Consider the following 24,474-nt stretch of genomic DNA (forward strand, 5'->3'; position numbering starts at 1 on the left):
CACTTACATATACTCAACACACAACACACTTATACACTCACATACACACTCACACATGTTCACACCCAACACTCGTACACTCACAACACACACTTGTACACTCACACACTATACACTCACATAACACTCATGTACACACACAACAGTCGTGTACACACAAAACTAATGTACACTCACAATACACACACCACACATGTACACACATACACTACACATATACACAATACACTCGTACACTCAGTATATACACTCACAACACACTAATATACACACAATACGCTCCCGTACACACATACATGCAGTACACACACCCACAACGCACTGATGTACACTTACACACTATACACATACAACACACGTACACTCACACCAACCCACATTCATGTACACTCATACACATACACCCACAACACTCATGTACACTCACAACACACATATGATCATACACTTACACAAAACACTCATGTACACTCATATACTCACATTCACATATGTTCATACACACAATATCCTCATGTACACTTACACTCACACTATAACACTACACAGCACTCACACTCTCACTACACACAACACACTCGTACTCACACACAACACACTACACACAGAGGACACTCATGCACACAACAAACTCACGTACACTCACATATACTCACAACATACTCATACACCACACATAATACATTCACTGCACACAACTACACTCACAATACGCATGCAACACAAACACACTACAGACAACACATATGCACTCACAACACACTTGCACACATATATACACTCACTACACACCTGCATGCACACATATACACACTTGCACATATACAGTTACTACACATTCATACTTATGTACTCAACACACTCTCACGCACACATGCACATTCTTTGCTATTTTGTAGCAGCAAGGGGGCTTAGCCAAGGGTAATGGCCAAGTGGCCTGAGGTATTTCATGGCTCAAAAGTCCGGTCAGTAGGCAAGAATGCCGTCGTCCCACTCGTTTAGAATGCGTCTGCTTTAAAGGTTAGGTGCCTGACACTCACGTTAAAAGGCTGACACACGACGTCTCCTAAGCCTCCTCCCTCTACTGCCAGAAGCAGCTCCGGAGGGCACAAGACTCCTGCAAGACTTGTTCCTCGTGGTTCTTCCATCTCCATCCTCCTAAAGGTCGCTCACACTTGCTCCTTTATCTGGAGTGCACATATGAAGGCTGTGCGCGCTCTGGGAAGGGAAGGAGGGAAGAATTCTTGTCCTATCCTATCAGGAATTGGGGAGAGAAAAGCTGCTAGGAGGAATAAATGAAGGGGACTTTTCAAACATCGTGAATTTGAGACATAAGGGTTGTAAGGGGAGAGAATGGCTTGAATTTTCATTCCCTTAATAAATATTTATTGGTGCAGACATGGTGCCAGAACACTGTGTACATTGATTGAACTGAAGCCCTAATGAGAAAGAAGCAAACAAAATTACAGTTCATTTGTATGGATAAGCAGAAAAGGAGGAGGGCTCGCTGGTAGAGAATGCTGGGGGTTGCATGTGGGTTGCAGGGGTGGACCTGGAGTCCTTATGAATGAGGTGAATTAATGTGTGAAAAGCACTAGGACATGGACAGGCCAGCAGAGGTAGAGGCTGGGACACGCACGAGCTGTGTGTGTTCACCCAGCAATGTACGCAGGGTTGTGACTAGATCACAGAAGCCACAGGTCATGATCAAGATCAGAGTTTCGGCCATGTCCCAGTAAGATGGAAAAGCATGGAGGGGCACATAAGAGAGTGATAGGATGCTGTTTATGTTTTAAAAAGATTCCTCTGGTTGTTGTCTGTGGGATATAATGGAGTAGGGCAAGAGTGGATATTGATAGATTAGGAAGTAAATGCTTTTATGATATTTTGATAAAAGGTTGATGGTGGCTCAGATGAGGGAGCTGAGATACAGGGGAGTGGATGGGGTTCAGGGCAGATATGAAGGGACTTGCTGATGAACTGGATGTCAGTGAGCCACCTATACTCTACTAGGTCACTAATTCATTTCTGAGACTGAATGAATTTGTTTGTAGAGTTGATAATTTTTAAACATGTCACAGTTTTTATTCTAATACTTCCAGTGATTTCAGGAAAGAGTCTGCTAGGTTTTGGTTTTAGATTGCCAGTTGATAGTACCATTTATTAAAATGGGAAGAATTTGATTTTGAACGTGTCAAGTTCCTTTAAGAAATTTAAAGGTGAGGCCAGGAGAAAGGTGGATATATGAGCCTGAGGCTCAGAGGAGAGGTTGGGCTAGATGCATAGTTTTGGGGGTCCTCAGTCTATGGATGACTGACAGACACAGGAATGGATGAGACCACAAGGGAGAGGGTAGATGGAAAGAAATATCCAGCTCTTGGAACCTCAACATACAGAAGAGGAACATGGTGGGCAAAGGAGATGGAGGAAGGCATGTTTAACAAAGGAGAGATTGGTCACATGACTTGAGCACTGCTGAGAGGTAGAAGAAATTGTCTTAGTCCATTCTGGCTGCTTATAATAAAATATCATAAACTGGGTGGCTTACAAACAACAGAATTGAATTTCTCACAGTTGTGGAAGCTGGAATGCCCCAAATCAAGGTGCCGGCAGATCTGATGTCTGATGAGGACCAGCTCCCTGGTTCATAGACCGTGCCTTCTTGCTATGTCTGCACATGGCAGGAGGGTGAGGGGTCTCTCCCATGTCTCTTCTTATAGGGGCACTGATTCCATTCATGAGGGCTCCACCCTCAGGATCTAGTCGCCTCCCATAGGCCCTTGGAGGTTAGGATTCAACGTGAATTTTGGTGGGACACAAACATTCAGACCACAGCAACAATAAAGGCAAAAAGTGACCATTGGTTTGGTAATATGGAGGACACTGGTGAGAGTCTGCAGGGGAATGGGTTCAGGAGTGGACAGAAGAAGGAGGGAATGAAGAAATATCCACAGTACTGTAAAGAAGTTTAGTTTATGAGACCTAAAATGGAATACTTGAGACTCTCTTTATCAATTGACTTGTCTTATGCAGTTTTTGCATCTATTAGTTTTCGGTAACTGCTGTAAACAGCTATAAATTACTATAAACCCGTTGGCTTAGAACAACACACATTTATCCCTTTATAGTCCTGGAGGCCAGAAGTTCCAAATCGGTTTCAGTGGGCCAAAATCAAGATGTTGGCAGGACTGCCCTCCCTCCAGAGGCTCTAGGGGAGAATCCATTTCTTGACTCTTCCATCTTCTGGTGGTTGCTGGCATTCCTCTGCTGTGGCCACATCAATCCAATCTGCCTCTGTGGTCAGGTAGCCTTGCTCCTCTTCTGTCGGTGCTAACTCTTCCTCTCTCTTACTTGAGCGTCTCTTATAAGGACGCTTGCAACTGCATTCAATCCAGGAGGGTCTCCCCATCTCAAGATTCTTAACTTAATCCCATCTGCCAAGCCCCTGATTCCTTATAAGGTGACATTTATAGCTTCCAGGTACCTCTGAGAGCCATTATTCAGCCACCTATATTCTACTAGGTCACTAATTCATTTCTGAGACTGAATTAATTTGTTTGTAGAGTTGGTAATTTTTAAACATGTCACAGTTTTTATTCTAATACTTCCAGTGATTTAAAAACCTCTATTAAAATATTTAAGTGTAATATTCATTTTTCATAGAGAAATGGTGATTATGAGCTTCTAATTAATATTTGAGACAATAATAAACATAACTTTCAAAAAAAGTTCAACTAATAGTTAACAGCAGGGATGGGATTCTCTTGTTAACACTGCCACCAGTGAGTACCAGGGTCAGTCTTTATTAATTCTGAAGAGATAGGATGTGTATGAGTCAAATAAGTGAGACACATAATGTGGTGGTATTATGTTGACCTTGCTGGCTCTAAATTTATTGCTGTAGACATTATTTAATATGTATAACTAAATTATTTTAGCATTTAGGTAATTTAATAAAATAGTTTATATGTGAGCATCAATAAAGAGAGAACCATAAGTTATACATGTGTGTAGTTTAAACGGAACCACTTAAATGCCTATTTTGGGGATTAAATATATTCAGAACTCTATCTGCGTCTAGTCCTTAATCTGGGTGAATTCTTACTCACCCTTTACGAGAGGCTTATTTGGGACTTCCTCCAGGCAGGCTTTCCTTGTCCAGTCTCATCATTTCCTGTGCTTGAACCTTACTTTGCCCTTCTGTTGTGTCTGTCTATCCCTAAAACATTGTATCTTATTTATCTTGGAACCCTCTGTACCTGGCATTTCTTTTACTCTGGGCAGAGTTGGTTCCTGGCTACTCTGTACAGAAACCTGGAGACAAGCAGAATGGCTGACGACCTGCCGGAATTCTCCACCCTCCTTTGGGCAGGCCCTGCCCTCCACACCCCGTCTCACAGGGAACACAACAAGAAAATCGAATTTGCTGGTAGCCATCCCTCCTAATTTAGCAGGTTTCAGTCATGCAGACTTTTCCTACAATAAAGACTGATTTTTATACAAAAGCCTTTTGTGCACAGACTTTTTAGAAACAAGCAAATTTCACTCACTGGCTTTCTTTAAAAAAAAAAAAAGAGCTTGTTTCTAACAAATAATTCACAAATGTAAATGAAACCTACTAAAATTAAATGTACTCCTTTTCCCCAAGGATATCATTCCTAAAACAATTTCCAGACCTTTAAGGAAGTACTTTCAGATAGGGTGAAATCAGGGAAAAAAATATTGTGCAATACATATCGATATGCTAAGTCCCTCCTGCATTTGATCTTGTGACAATGGTCAGAACTGTCACAGCTTTTGCAGGCCTCTGAAAGGCAGGTTGAGACCTAAGTGACTCTGGTACGGTCTTCCTTGGTGTTGCTGCATTTGACATCCTTCTTTGGGGGCTGTTACTAGGATCTTCCTGGAACACACTGCAGAAAGCACTCTGCTAACATGTCTGAATTAAGTCCCAGCTCCAAGATTTATTAGCTGTATAACATTGGGGAAAATCATTGAACTTCTCTGGTTTCTCACTTTCCTCATCCTTTAAATGGTGCCATAGAAGTACAAGGCTCGAAATATTTTTAGGCATCTCAAACTCATTGATACATAGATTATTAATTCACACTGTAAATAAACATGTTAAAACTATTTCCATTCTAAGATGGCTGAGACAGAGAGTTCCTGATGAAAAGAGTTGGAGTGATACAGATTTCCCAGATACTGACTAGAAATTGTCTTTGCCTCCTATTTCCACAAATATTTTTCTATTAATTTTTTAAAAGCCTATTTTCCTTCATCTATTGAGCTTTAAAGCTATTTGCTTTAATTGTAACCAAAGTGACAAAGTGGAGAGAGGCCACCCTAGGTCAACGTGGCATCATCCATACCAACACTGTAACCATCCAACTCATCACCAAATAAGATGTACTCACCACTGGATGAAGTGGTGTTCCTGGAAACATAAATTGCATCTGCTGGGCAAGCATTGCTGCTGCAGTTTTTTGCTGAATCAAATTGTTCCTTCCATTAATTTCTAGTTGAGTTTTTAAGTGTGTTGGAGGGTGAAGATACTTGCAGTTCTCTCTTGAACAACGGCCCTGTAAAAACAAGTTTTGGTTTTAGGACGATTGTAAGTAGCTTGCAACTCCAAAGTCAACCATTGAACAATCACTTCTTATATACAAAAGCAAGGATCCTCTGTGTGTGTGTGTGTGCGCGCGCGCGCATGCTCATGTGTTTGTTGGGGAAAAGTGAATCAAACATTACATGATTATCAAGGTTGCTTGAACCTGTTAAGTAGAGAAGTTTCCTGAGGATTTTTCCCTCCCTCCCTCTCTCTATCCCTCTCTCTCTCTCTTTCTCTTTCTTTCTTTCTCTCTCTTTCTTTCTTCCTTTCATATTCTAAACCCTGACAAAAGATTCCAAAGAAGTGTGACTGCAGAGAAAAAGGAAAGGTCCTTCCCCTACACAGTACAGAAGGTAATCACAAGGGCATATCTATTGTGGGCTATCAGAAGGAGTCTTTGAACTTGCTATACGCTTGTTTGTACATGCTAGAGTGATGTCCAAATATGAATAATTATGTAATAAATTTGTGGAATAGAGAGTAATAAGAATTTTTAATGTGTGTTCCAGATTAGCTGAAGACATTCTTTCTTTCAGCTTATGGATGAAGAGGCAATAGTAGTGCAGGGGTGGACATTTCTTGGTGATATACACATAGATGAAATTCTCAGGCTTGAGCTCAGATAATCATCTGCAAGTGATTACTTTGCTACACAAAAGCTGTCACTCTATATGCCTGCCTTGCCCTCATGACAGGAGTTCCTCCCATGACAGGAATATCAAATATGATGTCATGATGTGACATAGTGAAGAGTGTTTATGGCTAAAGTAATATTTGGATGCCAAAGCTGGTAAAACAAAGGAAAATAATAATTAGGTGACAGCGTACATAAAACCAGCCTGGAAGGGTAATTGCATATGGCGGTGTTTATAGTTAATCCCCAAGTTTTCAAAACTACCAATTGAAAGAACTACATTGATGTGTGAATTATACAATTTCTGGAGAAAGAAGAGCAAACTGTGAACCAGTTTGAGTATCATACTTCCCTAAAGAATTAGTCCATTTGCAGCCAAGAAAAGAGAGTATTGATTTGTTTACCAGATATAAAAATAATTTTAAAAAGCAAGCTTGGGGGATCTGGGGAAATGAATTTGTTTATAGTCATCCTAATTCTAAACATCTGGAGTTCTCACTCTGCTTCCCACTAATTTCATCCACACTTTTGGCAGCTCAGACTTCCTCTCTGGAGTTTGAATCTTCCCCCACCACCATGGAGAAGGGCAGACATGGGTCCTGTGTTCAGTCCCGGGTGTCTGTGCTAATCAACAAACGCTGTCCTGAGGATCTACTGTTAGCAGCATTAATAATTGCATCACCCTCTTTGGGGAGGATAACCAGGCAGGTGCCAAGGACACTAAAAGGAATACGTCCTTGTTTGCTGTTAATAAGAGTCTATAACAATGGGTAATGCCAACATGTCTCCTTAGTCTCAAGTTCATATTATTGATGTTTCATTCAGCTTCCTATGTATACATGGACATTCTAGGGAAAGTATTGGAAAATCTATTGTAAAGATAGAGGTGAAGTGGACTCTAATCTAAATCAAAGTAGTATAGGAATCTCTCTTTTCTCTCTTCATTTGCTTCTCTTGCAAATCAAATCTTTTTAACATTTTTAATCCTAAATCTCTTTGCTTTGTGACTTGCCAGAGTCCCTCCAGCCCTGTCAACTTGCTTCAGGCATCTCTTACTTTACTTCCTTTTCTTCCTTCCTTTGACAGTTGCTTGTCTCTTTGTTTGTTAAAATCAAATCTCCAAGAGAGCATTCAGATTGAGCCAGCTCCTACAAATTCATGTGCGCAAAGTCTTTGAATTGGCTGCCTTTATATTAGGTGGCCAAATACAGTTCTATCATTTGTGATGTGAGGTGTCCATGAGGATCAAAACATAGCCACAGCCCATCAGCTGGGGTGGAGGAGGGTTACACAGAATGCATTTCTTGTTTGGAGGATAAGCCACCCCAGGCTTCTCTAACCTCATTCTAAAATCTCTTTAGCCACAAACACTGCTCTTGGAAGCTGACACCCAGAAAGGCTCATGTATTCAAAGTGCACAGATGGGTCTAATGGAGAGACTTGGGAAAGCAGAATTCCACAAAATGAGGATAGAATTAATGAAATGTCCACATTTCTACCAGTATGGCTATTATATTGTATTCACTCATATAATTGTCAATTTGATCACTAGTTTTTTAATGTAATGCTTTGTGGCTGCACATACACATCTCAATTTGGCTGGAAAAATACAATTTTATAAATGCTCTTATCTCTTGATAAAACTGGGACTCGTAGGGAACCATATAAGCTATTTCAGCTAATAGAAAGTATTTTACAACATTGAATTAGTAATTTATCAATGAAACCTTCTTTTTTTGTGAGAATTGCTGTAATTTCCTAGTGTCCTTACTTACAAACTTGGAGTAAAGAATGTTATTGATCACCTACATGCCAAGCAATTTATATATGGTCATCTCATTTTCTCCTTATAACAGCAATAATGATCCCTACTTTTACAAAATAGCAGATGGGCTCAGAAGATTAAGAAACTTTCCCAAGGCCATATAACTGGTAAGTGGTAGAACTAGATTTTAAATCCAGACCTACCTGACTCAATTACGTAACACTGCCAAGGTATTCATTAGCAATAGTTAAAATCCAGGGAGGATAAAAATCTATGATGATCTTTCGTATAATAATAGGATGCATAACAAAATTTTAAATATAATAAGATATGTATATATAGGGATTTGGGAATGGGAAACAATTATTTCCATGGACCTATCCATTGGTAGGAGAATAGACGAGTAATCAAGCTCACAGGTTCTGGTCTCATAACTTGGCTCAACCTTTTCTTAGCTGCATGACTTTGAGCAATTACTTGACTTTTTTCTTCATCTGTTCAATGAAATAATTATTGTATCTTCTTCTCAGGACTGTTATGTGATTAAATGAGCTAACACATGCATAAGGCTTAGAAAAATGTCTAGCACATAGTAAGCGCTGAGTAAATGTTATTATCAAAAGAAAGAGAAATGTTTCTATATGATATTTCATTTTCAGTAAGTACAGAATCATACATTTAGTAGTATTTTGACCGGCTCTTTGATTCTTCCACAGAATAAACTTTCACACCAAACATGTTAAAAGCTACTTAATTGTACTTATTCAAATATTTTATGTTTAAAATTATTTTCAATTTTACAGGGTATTTGTGTAAGTGTCCACATTTTAAGAGACAGCCCTGAACCCTAGTACAATCTAGTATTAATATTTTGAAGAATTATGCACCATGGATGTCTGAGGCACACTAATTCAAACCCTGGGAGACTCTAGGTAACAGAATTGTAGGAATGGATCCTATAGGATTGTAAAATCCTAATGGAAAAGCTATTGTCAAAACAAAAGAAGCTATTTGACACAGTGAACAATGTGTAAGGAAGTTTTTGTTAAGGCATAAGATTTGCCAGGATATGCATCAGTGTACAAAAGCTGTTGGTTATCAAAGCAACTTGTCATAGCCAAATGGTACAGGGCAGTGTGCAGAAGTGTAATGCGTCTTTGTGTATCACTGTGAAACAAAACAGAGGTGTCAAAAATAGTGTCTCCTGATATTAGTCCAAGAAATAAAGAGAAAAATGTCTGGGAAAAATCTTCCTTGTGGCAGCTAGGATTTGTTTTTTGCTTTGTTTTGTTTTAACTCTTCCTCCCTTTTAGTGCTTGGTAACACACTATTTCTGGAGAGATCAGGGAGGGAGGGTCCAGTGCCTAGTGGCAGGGACTGGTGCAGCTTCTGTGGGGTGGAGACGGAGATGGGGATGGAGAGCGCCACTGCAGAGTGCTTGTGAAGAGCCTTCCAGGAACTGGGAGCTAGGAGCCTCAGCTAGGGCCAGTCAGGTGGGCTCACACCAGGGACCAGCTCATGGGTCACATAAGCCCTCAGGGCCTTTGCTTATTCCACGTGGGACTTGCCAGGTATGGAACCAGCAGGTGGTCATATACTTCCAGACTAAGGTCTCATTCATTCTTTCATTCAACAAATATTTCTTGAGATTCTGCTATGTGCCTTGTGCTTAGTGCTAGTTAAACAAAGGTGAGGAAAATCAAGACATCCTTCTCCCTTCATGAAGCTTGCAGTCTTGTGGGGAAGACAGATGTTAACAAAACATGTCTAGTTACAAGTTGTGATACATATTCTAGAGAAGAATGCAGAGAAGGAATGGTGGGAGAGGGTGAGAATTGAGATCAGGGGTCAGAGGAGATCTCTGGAGAAGTGACATTTAAACTGAGACCTGAAAAATGAGTAGGAACTTGGCAAGGGAGTGAGTGGTGGTCGAAGTGTGTGTGTGTGTGTGTGTGTGTGTGTGTGTGTGCATGTATGTTGTATGTATTGTATGTATTGTGTGTCTCTGTTGTGTGTGTGCTGTGTGTGTAGTATGTATGGTGTATGTGTTGTATGTGTGTATGGGGTATGTGTTCATGCTGCATGTGTGTTGTGTGTGGATGTGTGTTCTGTGTGTGTGGGGGGGTAGGTATACTGTGTGTGAACAAGGTGTGTGGTGCATATGTATGTGTGTATTGTGTGTGTTGTGTATGTTGCATGTGTGCTGCATGTGTGTGTGTGTTGTGTGTTTGTGTTGTGTGTGTGCTGTATGTGTGTGTTATGTATATGGTATGGGTGTTGTAAGTGTGCATGGGGTATGTGTGTATGTTGTATGTGTATTGCGTGTGTGTATTATGTGTGTGTATTGTGTGTATGTATTGTCTGTTGTGTGTGTTTGTGTTGTGTGTGTGCTGTGTATTTTCTGTTGTGTTTGTGTTGTATGTGTGCTACATGTGTATGTGTGTGTTATGTATATGGTATGTGTGTTGTATCTGTGCATGGGGTGTATTTGCATGTTGTATGTGTATTGTGTGTGTGTGTTGTGTGTCTAGTGTGTGTGTGTGTTGTGGGTGTTGAATGTTCTTTAGAGGAGGAACATGTGCCAGGAGAATGTCCCATCTGGGGGCAGGCACGCAGCTCTCTAAGGCCCACACAGGGAAGGGGTGTAGGGAGGAGCATGGGGAGTGACAAGAGGTGAGGCAGGAAGTAGGAGGCAGAAGCCAGACAATAGGAGACCAGCTAAGGGGTATGAACTTCCTGCTGTTGAAAGTTTTAAAGCAGGAGAATAACAAGATCAGATTTGTGCTTTATGCTACATTTAAATCGCACCCTGATTATTACATTTCATATTTCTAATTTTATTATAGTTTATATTGTTTGGAGACCACCTCTTTAAAAACAATAACAGAATTCTGATGGAGTCGACGTTGGATTTGTGCAGTTTCTACTTCCAAGAATAATCTGTACTCTAGGAATATTTAGATTAGGGGTGATGGCTAGAATCAAGTTTGAACTTCGAGCTGAATTAAATTTATTAAAATCAGCAACCATGAAAGATTCTAATACAGAATACTCATGTTGATTCTCGACAAGAGGAAGGAAGATGCTAAATAACTGTAATATGTACTTGACAGAACAACATATTGGTGCTATTGGAATTACATGGCCATTAAATTACATGGCATGGGATAGAATAGATGCAACTTTGGCTAAGGAAAGACTTCAGAATCAGGTTGCTGTGAGAAAGAAAAAGCATAATTGAAGGATGAGATTTTCTAATGGCTTCTTTTAAAACAAGTAACTTTTGGAATCTTTTTCTAGTATGCTCCTAATTGAAAAAAAAATCAATTAAAATATGGGCACAAAAAAGAAAACATTAATTAGAGGACTATTAAAGACTCTCCCATTAACAATAGTTTTTGCCCATAGGAATAGCTGTCAGACAACTGCATCCCATTAGTTTTTCATGGGAAAAGCAATGGATTTCTATGATCTACAATTCAGTTAACAGGCCCCAGCCACTTGTATTCCGTTGGAATAATTTGAACTGTGTCTTTACACGGGCTGAGTCATTGACTGGCAGACTCCAACAAAACTTTTCTTGGGGAAAATGATCCTAGTGAAGGGCTGGAATCCCAACCTGATTTTCTGAATTTTGCCTCTTCCAGTGCCACCTTGGCAGCACTTGCTGCTGTAGGTGCATGATGATATTTTCAAGCAAGCAGGCCAGGCTGCAGAATGGTGAGTGCTGGCCCTAAGGTTTAAGGGCAGATGGTATGTGCTTTAGACGCAGCCTTCAGGGACACTTTGAGTCCTGGAGCCTGCTTTAGACCCCAAAGCTGGCCACGGAAAATCATGGAAGAGCCTCTGAAATTCCTTGCATTCCACATGGCTGAGGCCAGCTTGGTGAAATCCTGAGGTCAAGACAAAGGCTCTTGCTCTGGAGTTACATTTCAGAAGCCTGTTTTGTCTTGCAACCTCTCCTGGAGAAGCAGTGTAAAAAAAAAAAAAAAAAAAAAAAAAGAGTTAAGGGAACAGTCTCAGAACTGGACTAATTGGATTTAAAATGCAGCGATGCTGTTCTTGGGCACCTTGGGCAAGTGGGACCTTGTGGCTTCCAGTTGCCATTTCTGTGAAATGGGGCTAAGAATAGTTTCTACCTCATAGACTTTCAATAAGGATTAAGAGGTAATGCATATAAAGTGTTTTAACAGTTCCTGGCACATAGTAGGCATTCCCTAAGCTTCATCATCATCATCATCATCATCATCATCATCACTACTGACACTTTCTTTTCATAGTAGATAAAAATACATGGTGTTGAAAACAACTTCTCTAATACTTGCTCCATTTCCTTATCACCGTGCTCCTCTCTGGCCTGTCTACCAAGCTCTTTAACCCTTTGCTATTCTTATTCTGTCAGTGCCAACTTTGGTCATTTATCTCTTCAAACAGCCTCAGATCTGTTTTTCTTTGATATCTCCCCTGCTGAAATTTGCCAGGGCTAATCAACATGGCATGACTTATCTAGAGTATAAAGCAGCTATGTATTATGGTTGGAAAATCCCAGAATTCTGGCTGTGGCTTCATTCCAAAATGGCTATATGAACTTTTTTTTTTTACAAATAACATAATAGTCTGTGCCTCAATTTTCTCATCTGTCAAATAGGGGTGATCCTATTCCTATATCTCAACTCCTTCTGACAGTTGTTAGAGCAGGAGTTGCTGAGGAAGAAACGTAAATTGTTATCTATATTTTTTCCAGATCTATTTTCCCCTTGAATGCTTCTAATCTAGGAAAAGGGGAAAGCCACATGAAGCAACAGTTACAGTAAAAAGTGACACCAGGGACATATGTTGGCAACAGTCCAAGTATGTTCTGAGAATTATGAGACGTCTACGTGACGAGGCTTGAGGAGATTCAGCAGAAGTGGCGAATTAAGTCAAAATCAATTAAGTCTAGGAGGATTTATTAAGTACCCACAGTGTACACAGCTTGGAAGTGAAAAATTCGATCAAACAGACCTCTGTTTTCGTCCTTGTGCCACGTAAGTTGTTCAGCAGATATTTACTAAGTGACTAAGCTGACTGGGTGTATCAGATGTTCCCAGCCTCAGTTTCCCCATAGTTTCAAAACCTCTCAAGGTCTTTGAAAGTGGGGAAGCAATAAACGCTGTGGTTTGAGTGGGTGAGCTGATTCTTATTAGTCCATTTATACAGGTCTCAGTCACACAGGCCAAGGCCGAGTCTAATATTTGGCCTGAACCTCCTCTTTTTCCTCCCAGTACATTTCCAGAAGGATATGGGCAAGTAAAAGTGTAGGGGAATAAAATGGTTATTTACATCAAGGCTTAATTTACGACATTAACTATGAGACTGAAATAGCTCTACTCTAAGGCAAGTGACAGATTAGGCTTTTGGGTTTCTTTTGAATTTAAATAAACTAATTGAACCACATGAGCTCCTTGTATTATTAGTTCCAACTACCTAATATAACAAATAAAATGCAACCACATAAGGGCTTCAGAATTCGAAAGAAACTTTAGATTCAGGAGATCATTATAAACAAATGATCACCAGTATGTCTTTTAACATGAATAATTGCCAGTATCATCAAGATTATGCATAAGCCTCTAATAAGCTCTTTCTCTTTATTATTTGGTTCAACATATATTACAATTTATCCTTAACAGTCTAGATATGCAATAATTTTTGGTGAATAGCACGTTTTGTACTTATTAATGACAGACAAAAATCATGTATTTACATTTCTTCTCTGGTGCGTTCTTTTTCTCTGTTGCTTCCATTATATGGAAGAAATGCCTAGGATGATATAAGTAATATTTGGCAGTGTAGCCAGGTGGATAAATGAGGGAAAAACACAAATAGTGGTAGACAGCCACTACTACCTCCAATTTTACCCACCACCACCAATTGCTACGGCTTTAGAAGAGGATAAAGGAAAGTGGGAATGAAGTTATACAGGTAAGTGGACCAAATCAGTTTGCATTTTCTTTCCAAAAACCCATACAAATAGGTGTAGAGCATCATTCCACTGCATCACCTGGACTACGGGGCCGAGCTCTTCTCTAATGATAGTGCTTTTACCTTTCTTCAAGGGAGTTGCAAATCTGAGTGTTCTCATCTCTAGATTTGCGTTTAGGACAGCTTGTTATCACCTGAGGGCTGGGAAAACCTTCAGGCCATCACAGGTGCTTTGGGAATAGATTTGTGACTCATTCCTTATTAGGCCAATGCAACTGCCCTCTTCTTTCAAGTACCACTGGCACTGGCCCCTGACATTAATTTTGTGTCTATTTTAAATAAACAAAACATAAAAACTAGTAAATGAGGAAGAAAGGCAAAGTAGGTGAATTGTTTGTAGTTTGCCATTTCATAGCATGTTTAAGCCTTTTTAAAATTTTTTATTTTTATTTTTGAAACAGGGTCTCACTCTGTCATCCAGGCTGGAGTGCAGTGGCACAGTCATAGCTCACTGCAGTCTGGACCTCCGGGGCTCAAGCAATTCACCTAGGTCAGCCTCCCAAGTAGCTGGGACTACAGGTGCATACCACCACACCAGGCTAATTTTTTTATTTTTGTAGAGTCTGGTTCGCACTATGTTGCCCAGGCTGGTCTCAAACTCCTGAGTTCAAGCAATCCTCCCACCTTGCCTCCCAAAGTGCGGGGATTACAGGCGTGAGCCACTGCACCCAGTCTTTAAAAAAATTTTAAATGCATTTTGGTTGGCTGGGCAGTTTCAATTTCTCATACTACTTGTGTCTTATGATGGGGAGAGCTGTTTGTTGGCTTGATGAAGGGAGCAACCCCTCTTACCGATAAGGATTGTTAATTCTCTTAATTTTATTCATTAACTGAAAATGTGCCAGTTAAGAGAAATCAGTGAGACTAAAAATAGCCCATCAGTTCTCTAGAGATTCAGGGAAACAAACTTCTGGGCACCAGATGCTTCATTTGGAAATTATTTTATTTAATGAGAATATAAATGTCTTCTGAGTCACGGGGGTAGGTTGGTTAGTGTGGACCATGATCATATGTCAACCTTACACGAAACCAGTTGTGATGTTAATATCGAGTGTCAACTTGATTGAAGGATGCAAAGTATTGTTCCTAGGTGTGTCTGAGAGGGTGTTGCCAAACATTAACATTTGAGTCAGTGGACCGGGAAAGGCAGACCCACCCTCAATCTGGGTGGGCACTGTCTAATCGGCTGCCAGCAAGGCTAGAATAAAGCAGGCAGAAGGATGTGGAATGAATGACTTGCTGAGTTTTCTGGCCTTCATCTCTCTCCTATGCAGGATGCTTCCTTTCCTCGAACATCGGACTCCAAGTTCTTTGGTTTTTGGACTCTTAGACTTACACCAGTGGTTTGCCAGGAGCTCTCGGACCTTTGGCCACAGACTGAAGGCTGCACTGTTGGTTTCCCTACTTTTGAGGTTTTGGGACTCGGACTGGCTTCCTCGCTCCTCAGCTGGTAGACAGCTTAGTGCAGGACTTCACCTTGTGATCGTGTGAGTCAATTCTCCCAATGAACTCCCCTTCATATATACATCTATCCTATTAGTTCTGTTTTTTAGAGAACCCTGACAGATACACCAGTCTAGTGGCTGTTTGACTTCATAGCGTCTAGATTTTTTGATATCACATTTATTAATGTCTGCAGCCCTATGGGTGAATAGAAATCCCACGAAACATTTATATCTCAGCCTTAGAATTTCTCCTGTCAGGGAGGGCAGGCCTTTTCTGTCTGCTTCCCGAACTTCTCCTCAAACCCCAACAGTACCGGAAACCTCATACAACGGGTGCATGTTATCCAGTGATCTTCCTTCCTTCCTTCAACAAATATGTATTGAACCCTTTCCATGTTCCAAGCCCTGTGATATTAAAACGACAATTAAAATAGAGTAATCAATGCCATGATAGGCGGTGTGAATGCATTGCAGGGAGTTCTCCCTAGTTTAGAGGTCAGGGATGACTCCAGAGGATGGGACATTTAACATTTAAGCTAAGATATTTATCAGATTATCCAGTTGAGAGTGGGGAGGAAGGTGGGAGTTAGAGTTGGCCATTTGGAGTGAGGAGGTGGGGATGGTTAACAGGTACAAGAAAAATAGAAAGAATGAATAAGACCCACTATTTGACAGCATAATAGGGTGACTATAGTCAACAATAACTTAATTGTATATTTTTAAATAACTTAAAGAACGTAGTTGGATTGTTTGTAACTCAAAGGATAAATGCTTGAGAGGAGAGGGATACCCCATTCTCCATGATGTGCTTATTTCACATTGCATGTCTGTATCAAAACATCTCACGCACCCCATAAATATATACACCTACTATGTACCCACCAAAAATTTTTTTAAATTAGAGTTAGACATTTGGAGAATTAAAACAAGCCAGAGTAATTGACAACCACTCTATGGGGGTTTAATTGCTGAAGCCTTATAAACACCATCACATGACATCTGTATCCCACAGTTTCTATGGGGAACTGGTTCCAGGACCTCCCACGGACACCAAAATTCAGGATGCTCAAGTCCCTGATATACAATGGCCTAGTATGTGCATATAACCTATACACATCTTCCTATATACTTTAAATCATCTCTAGATTACTTATAACACCTAATACAAAGTGAATGCTAATGTAAATAGCTGTTATACTCTACTGTTTAGGGAATAATGACAAGACAAAAGTCTGACCATGTTCAGTACAGACACAATTTTTAGCAAGTATTTTCAATCCGTAGTTGGTTGAATCCACGAATATGGAGGGCCAACTGAATGTTTAGTAAATATTGGGTTCTATTTTTATTATCATCGGTCCTTAGCAATTCCAGAAGCTGGTCAATTTTTAAAATAAGTGAAATCTATCCAAAGATACAAAACCTTATTACGCATCTTCTGTTATAGCCTTTTTCAAACTGATTGCAATACTGTATGGTGAATCTCCTACCCCCACAGAGGGCTGCCTGGAATTTGGACACATGTATTAAAGACTGACATTCGGTGGGTGTGTTCCCGCACAGCTGTGCCATTTTACTTAAACACTGGAAATAACTTCCATCCCAGGTAGAAAACAGACACTGTCCCAAGCCTCTTTAGTGTCAAGTGTTTTCCCTGCTTCTCTGGCCACTCCAGTTCCTCCTCCAGAGTCCCAGCATCTTCCCCTCCTGGACCCCAGCAACCAAAGAGTTAAGCCCACACAGCAGGGGGTTTCTGAGACTAGCTGTGGTGCACGCTGATTGGCTGCTGCCCACCTGGGAGGTACTTACGGTAAAATATTTTGAATATCACATCATCTTATTATAAATATACTATGACAAGGCCAGAGTGCCCTGGTTGCTGGTGTCGGAGTTGGGAATGCTTCTGGGAAGAAGTGGGAGAAGGGTTGTGTGCCTATGGAGAGAGGAATAGGGAAGGGGTGGGCTGGAGGGGAAGGAAGACTAGGTTAAGAAACACTGGAAGATGGGAAAACAGAGTATCCTATTAAGAGTTCCTTCATTTTCAGCAACACAAGAAAAGAACATTCCTCTTAGGCGGTTTTGGATTTCAGATGCTTCTTGCCTTACCATGGACTCAAGTTCTGATAAACCCATGGTTAATGGAAAATAGTATATGTTGAAAATGCATTTTCAACTTATGACATATTCAATTTACAATGGGTTTTTCCGACGTAACCCTATCATGAGTCCAGGAGTGTGCTGAATGTATATTGCTTTTGAACTGTTCTAAAGTCAAAAATCATAAATTGAACCATTATAAGCCAGGGACTTTCTGTACTTGGTGTCTCAGGAAAGACCTGCATTGCAGTCACGGACTGCAGCAGGGGGAAGCTGCACTTTTTTCAGAAAAAACAGCCTGGGAAGATGGAGGGCACGGCAGCTTGCACCATGGCGTGGGCATTTATGCACCGGCTGGGGAAGGCTATGCAGAGCAGAGGTACGGGGAAGAGGTGTGGGCTTTATCCTGCGTCTCCTGAGGGTGGAAGCGGCGTGCCTCCTCCTTTACTCACCTGACAGTTTTGGAGCATCTGCTCTACGGCAGAAACTGGGAAGGAATTGCACACAGGACTGTAAGCTGTGGCCCTCCCCTCGATAAAAATAGCAGGGACTTATATAATGTTGTACATATCATCTACCAGGCAGTTTCTAAGTGCTTCTTAGAGATCATACCCATTTAGTCTTCACTATAAGCTCTTAGCAGAGGTAATGTTAATAATCCCATTTTATGGGATGAAACAGAGGCACGGAGAGGGGGCAATAACTTCCCATGGGCATACAGCTAGTAAGTAAGTGGCAGATCTGTGCAGTTAGCCAAGCTGGCTGGCCTGGGACTGTGTGCCGTCAGCACTACGCAGAGCTGCTTTTAAGAAACTCACGATGGAACTTCTATATCACACCTTAGAAACCATTCTTCACACACTGTCTTATTAGACCTTCACAATATTCTTGTTTTCTGTTACCCCAATTTAAAGGTAAGGAAATGAGGCTCAGAGAGATTTAAGGTACTTTCCAGGTCATGTTGTTAAAGTCAACCAGGGCTAAATACTGCTCTTCCCTCACCAAAACACGTGCCTTCTCCATTGCCTGCTGTGGTCCATGGGAGACACTATGGGGTTACAGATTTTTGGCTCAATATGTGAGATTTGTTTAAAACAGAATGAGTGACCTTGCATGATAATGCACTCGATGGAGGTGACAGTGAATAGTAGAAAACAGACACTGTCCCAAGCCTGTTTAATGTCAAGTGTTTTCCCTGCTTCTCTGGCCACTCCAGTGCCTCCTCCAGAGTCCCAGCATCTTCCCCTCCTGGACCCCAGCAATCAAAGAGTTATACCCACACAGCAGGGGGTTTCCGGGACTAGCTGTGGTGCACTCTGATTGGCTGCTGTCCATAGGGGAGGTACTTATGGTAAAATATTTTGAATATCACATCTTATTATAAATATATACTGTGACAAGGCCAGAGTGCCCTGGTTGACTGTGTTGAATTGTGTCTCCCAATATGTGGAAGTCCTAACCCACAGAATCTCAGCATGGGATCTTAGTTGGAAGTAGGGTCTTGACAGATGTAATCAAGTTAGAGGGAGGACATTAGGGTGGACTCTAATCCAGTATGACCGGTGTCCTTGTAAAAAGAGAAAATTTGGTCACAGAGATCCATGCATAGACAGAAGACAAGGTGAAAGAGACACAGGGAAAAGATGGCTATCTTTTTGTTTTTCTTTTTGTTTTTAAGACGGTGTCTTACCCTGTTGCCCAGGCTGGAGTGCAGTGGTGCGATCTCGGCTCACTGCAACCTCCGCCTCCCGGGTTCAAGCGATTCTCCTGCCTCAGCCTCCCAAGTAACTGGGATTACAGGTGCCCACCACCATGCCCGGCTAATTTTTTGTATTTTTAATAGAGATGGGGTTTTACCATGTTGGCCAGGCTGGTCTCGAACTCTTAATCTCAGGTGATCCACCCACATCGGCCTCCCAAAGTGCTGGGATTATAGGCATGAGCCACCCCGCCTGGCCGAAGATGGCCATCTTTAAGGCAAGGAATGGCTGAGGCTATCAGAGTTGTGAGAGGGGTCTAAAATAGACCCTTCCAGGCTGGGAGCGGTGGCTCACACCTGTAATTCCAGCACTTTGGGAGCCTGAGGTGGGCGGATCATGAGGTCAGAAGATCAAGACCATCCTGGCTAACATGGTGAAACCCTGGCTCTACTAAAAATACAAGACATTAGCCGGGCGTGGTGACACACACCTGTAGTCCCAGCTACTCGGGAGGCTGAGGCAGGAGAATCGCTTGAACCCGGGAGGCAGAGGTTGCAGTGAGCCGAGATCGCACCATTGCACTGCAGCCTGGGTGACAGAGTGAGAGACTGTCTCAAACAAACAAAAAACAAACAAACAAACAAAAACAAACAAACAAACAAAAGACCCTTCCAGAGAAACTTCTGAGGGAGCATAGCCTTTGACCCTTGGATTTTGGACCTCTGGCCTCCACAACTGTAAGAATATAAATTTCTGTTGCTCTAAGCCATCCAGTTTATGATATTGGTTATGGCAGCCTTGGGAAGCAAGCACAGCCACCTCTAACAAATGTTAGATAATGTATTTTGTCTTGAGATTGGCGGTTACACCAGCAAAACACTACAGTCTCCTCCAACACTAAGAGTTGTTTCAGTGGATGTGTATTCTAATTTTTTTCATGGTCTTAGGTAATGAGATCTCACTATTTGCTCAAAAATAAACTATAACAACCCCCAAATCCCTAACAAGTACGATGATTTTCTACCAGTGAAACTAGTCAGCTTAAATGCTATCCGATTTTTCCCATGGAAGATTTAATAGAAGAGATTTATTTTAGTAAAAGACAAAATGTTTCACTAAAGAACTCATTAGTAATGCATAAAGGGCTACTGGGTCTCTGAAGATCCATTTTCAAAGAGAAATGTTGGGATAATTTTTATATTCTGATTACAGAGAATGACTTGATAAAAATCATCCTTGATATTAAAATTGCATGGAGGAGAAAGAAAATCAGTCTAGCAGAAGGGAAGTCAAAGAAAATGGGTGAATTTGGCCAGCAATTAATTTGGAGTTGCTTTTACAAAGCTAGATAGATGTGCATTGGCAGAGTCTCACCCGTGACGCGGGTGGGGTCATCTTCGCTGGCACTTTGACACACAGAGGAACAGTGGTAGAGAGGAGGACAGGGGAGAGGCCTGCTCTATTCAGCTAGAGTCTTCTATCACCCTCATGACCGCCCTGCCTATTCATTCCTTCTCATCAGGCCCAGCCTTTAGTGCCCTTGGTCATTGCCAGAGCTCCCGCCTGGCCAGCACCTCCCCAGTGAGACCCAAGTCCCCAGAACCAATCTTCAAGTGACACTGAATCTTTGCACCAGCTGATGCTGACTCGTGGCCCTAGCTTTGATTAGACAGCTACTCTGTTTCAAGCCCTAACACCCGCCGGCTGTCCCACGTCTTATACTATAGGGTCCCGCAGGCTTCTCTTTTTGCCTCCGAGTTCAAGGTCTGAGAACCTGCCTCCCTCCAGGCTCCTTACCAGAGTGAAGCTCTGCCTTTTGCCTTTGCCTCCAGAAAACCCTGCCTGTAGGCTGGGGTCCTGTGTCCCCTGCTGCACAGCTGTTGCTCGCTCACCCTTCCTGAGGGTCCCCATCCAGGGTTTTTCTTCACTGTGGTCCACCCTCAGTAGATATCTGCTAATTTTTCTCAGAATTCCTGCGCTGCATGTTTCTCCAGTATGTACCTAGAGAGGGCAGAGACCTTGAGACAACACACCCAGGCTCACAGCATCGAAATCTCCATCTCTGTGGCCCAGTGGGCAGAACTAACTCCAGACCCTGGGGTCTCTCCTGGTCAAATTCAGCCCAACTTAGTGAGCTATGACATTACTTCCTCTTTCTCTTAGGACCTGCCTGTAAACTGTGGAAGAAGTCTTTTCCCTCAGCAAACCCCAGCTGTTCTTCATCTGTCATTGCTGGCTGGATACTTAAGCTCTGGGTAGTCCAGCAACTGCTAGTCAAATGTATTTACAAACCGAATTGACGCGTTATTATGAAGTCCAATTTTTTTATTTTTTAGAAAGGAATTACATATATGGTAATAATACTTGGTAACAGCTTTTGAATGCAGTCAAATACCATTATTATTATTTTTTAATACTCATCAGATGCATGCTAGACACTGTGCTAAGTGTTTCACATGCAAAATCTCAGACAAACATTTGAGAGGGGGAGGTGCTGTTAATATCCCTATTTGACAGACAGAGAACTGAGACCTGAGGAGATGAATGATCTTGTCCTAGGGCGTGCAAGTAGCAAGATGTAGAACCAGGATTTGAACCCAGGCAGTGTGACTCCAAAGCCACTGCTCTTAATCACTATACTTCTTCCACACATTCATATAGTTATAAAAACAAATTATGTTTGCCGAATTTTCACAATGTGCCAAGCATGCCACTAAGTGCTTTACAGGAATGATCTCCTTAGTGTTCACAATACGCCTTTCGGGTAGGTCTTATTTTTTTGCCCATTTTGCAGATGTGGAAACCAAGGCACAGAGAGGTTAGATAACTTGTCCGAAGTGACACAGCTAGTAAGAGGAAGATCCAGACTTGAACCTGCTCAGCCTGGCTCCAGGACCGCCACAATCTCTGAATACAAATTATTGATTCCTACTTTATGTCTGGTACTGTGCTAGGCCCAAGTGCCTACAAAGATGAAAAGCAAACTCTTCTTATCTTTGAGAAACTCTACATACATAAATCTGCAATGCATATACACATGAATGGAAGGGAAGAAAGCATGGTAATAAGTAATATTTAAGTATAATATTAGCCAGAAGGATCCATGTAGTGTTTCATAAATCATACAGTTTTCCAAATCCAATTAAAGTGATTGAGTATATTTTATAAATATGGTTGGCTTTTAATACTTCAAACTAATAATTGAAGTGAATAACCAAAGTAGGCCACTGCCATCATATCTCCGTCTATTAGGTCAAGACAAGGCACCACTAACAGCCTCCGGGACTGCCCTGTTACAGGGAGATCACAAGCTTTCAGAATCTGCAAATGAGGCACCTGGATTTCAGACAGCCAAAAGGATTATGCATATATAAAATTATCATTTAAGAGTTCTGCGTGCATACTTTAGGCACATATCAATGCTTTGCTTATGGAAAAAGACTAAAGCCCCAGATGAGGGAATTTTCCCTAGGAACAGTAGCGGGGGAGAACTGTCCACCTCCTTCAGATGACCCCAATATGAAACACGTGCCTGTCCTGAGCATGTCATACCTTGACACTCTGTGGGGTCTACTGGGAGGGTATGCAGTTTTGAGCTATTTTTACAGGATCGATATTTTGTTCAGTTTATCCACCTAGTTTTTCCTGGTTGCCTCTGTGATCCACAAAGACAGTTCAGCAGTGAAAAGCATATGATCCCTGGCCCTGGAACAGAGTGAAACTTATAGGACCATACGGGACTGAAGCCCAATTGATGTATCATCCATCACAAAGCTTGGCATCTCCCACATTGAGTTACCCAGCCCTAGATACATACCCACCCTGTCTCCTGCATCCCCCACCACCTTCCGTTCCCACTGGCATTGTCAGGCCAGTCCAGGCCATCAGATGTGTGACAGTGCTGCCAACAAATGCCTTCTCTACTTCCTATACCCTCCGCTGCACTCTCCCCTTCATTCACTCCACAGGCATATGTTGCAAGTCTACCTTGGGCCAGGCAGTGTTCCAGGGACATGGGATATCAAAAACAAAACTCACAAATGGCCCTGTCCACACGGAACTTAGCTTCTAGTTAGGGGAGACAGACAATAAGCAATAAAGATGATACACAAGTTACGCAGCAGAATGTGCTGAGGGCTTTGGGGAAGAACAAGTGGGTAAGTAGGACGGGGAGTGCTGGTGGGTTGGGTGGCCTTTTTAGTTACATAGGCAGGGCCATTACCACTAAGAAAGTAATTCAGCAGCAAAGACTTTGTGGAGGTGGGCAGTTGTCCTGCCTGTATCCAGATGAAGCACATCCCAGGCAGAGAGAACAACCAGCACTAAGGGCTCGGGAGGACGCATGCCTGGTGCATCTGAGGGTCAGCCAAGAGGCTGGAGAAACTGGACTCCATGAGCCAGGGCCAAGTGGAAAGGAGTTCTGAGAAACCACCATGGCTTGACCAGGTAGGGTCTTGCAGGCCATTGTAAGAACTTGTTTTCTTCTTTGAAGGAAATGGGAATTTTGAGCGGGGGAGTGATGTGATTTCACTGGTGTTTTAGAAAGATGGCTCTGGCTACTGTGTGAGAATGGACCGAAGGGGCCAGAGGTGGCATCAGGAGACTAGTTAGGCTGTGGTGGTCACCCAGGGGAAGAAGATGGTAGCTCAGACCAGGCTGCTGGCAGTGGAGGAAGGTGGAGCCAACAGGATTTCCGGACACACTGAATGTGAAGTGGAAAAGGGACCAGTCAGGATGATTCTAAGGTTTTGGGCCTGAGCCCCTGGAAGGGGATTTTTGTCATCAATCGAGATGCAGAAGGCACGGCTCAAGCAGATGTGGGGGAAATAGCAGGAGTGGCATTTGAGATGCCTATAAGACATTGAAAGAGAGGTGCCAAGCAGGCTGTTGGGTCCAGGAATCTAGAGTCCAGGAGAGAGGTGTGGTCTGGAAGTCACTGGCGTATGAAAGAAATTGAGAACAAACCCTTGGTTATGACCATGAGTGTATCTCTCTCCTCCACTGAACCCTCAGAGAACTCCCACTCTTTCCTGAATCACATCCAACTGCCTCACCCACGAGCAAGGCCTTCCACGTCCTCCCCCCCGGGCAAGGCCTTCCACGTCCTCACCCACGAGCAAGGCCTTCCACGTCCTCACCCACGAGCAAGGCCTTCCACGTCCTCGCCCACGAGCAAGGCCTTCCACATTGCCAGAGAG

The 24,474-nt window shown here is 42.1% G+C and overlaps 1 protein-coding gene across 11 annotated transcripts in view; it reads right to left on the reverse strand.

Annotated features, from left to right (window-relative positions):
* Positions 1 to 24,474, reverse strand: part of MBNL2 (muscleblind like splicing regulator 2) — a 172,976-nt gene that overhangs the window by 55,414 nt on the left and 93,088 nt on the right. For all 11 annotated transcript variants that reach the window (XM_032151136.2, XM_032151137.2, XM_032151134.2 and 8 more), the window contains one exon: positions 5,418 to 5,582. In XM_032151136.2, the coding sequence (XP_032007027.1) occupies positions 5,418 to 5,582 (165 nt within the window). The remainder of the gene's footprint in view (positions 1 to 5,417; positions 5,583 to 24,474) is intronic.

This window comes from Hylobates moloch, unplaced genomic scaffold, assembly GCF_009828535.3.
Source record: "Hylobates moloch isolate HMO894 unplaced genomic scaffold, HMol_V3 SCAFFOLD_4, whole genome shotgun sequence".
Lineage (NCBI taxonomy): Eukaryota > Metazoa > Chordata > Mammalia > Primates > Hylobatidae > Hylobates > Hylobates moloch.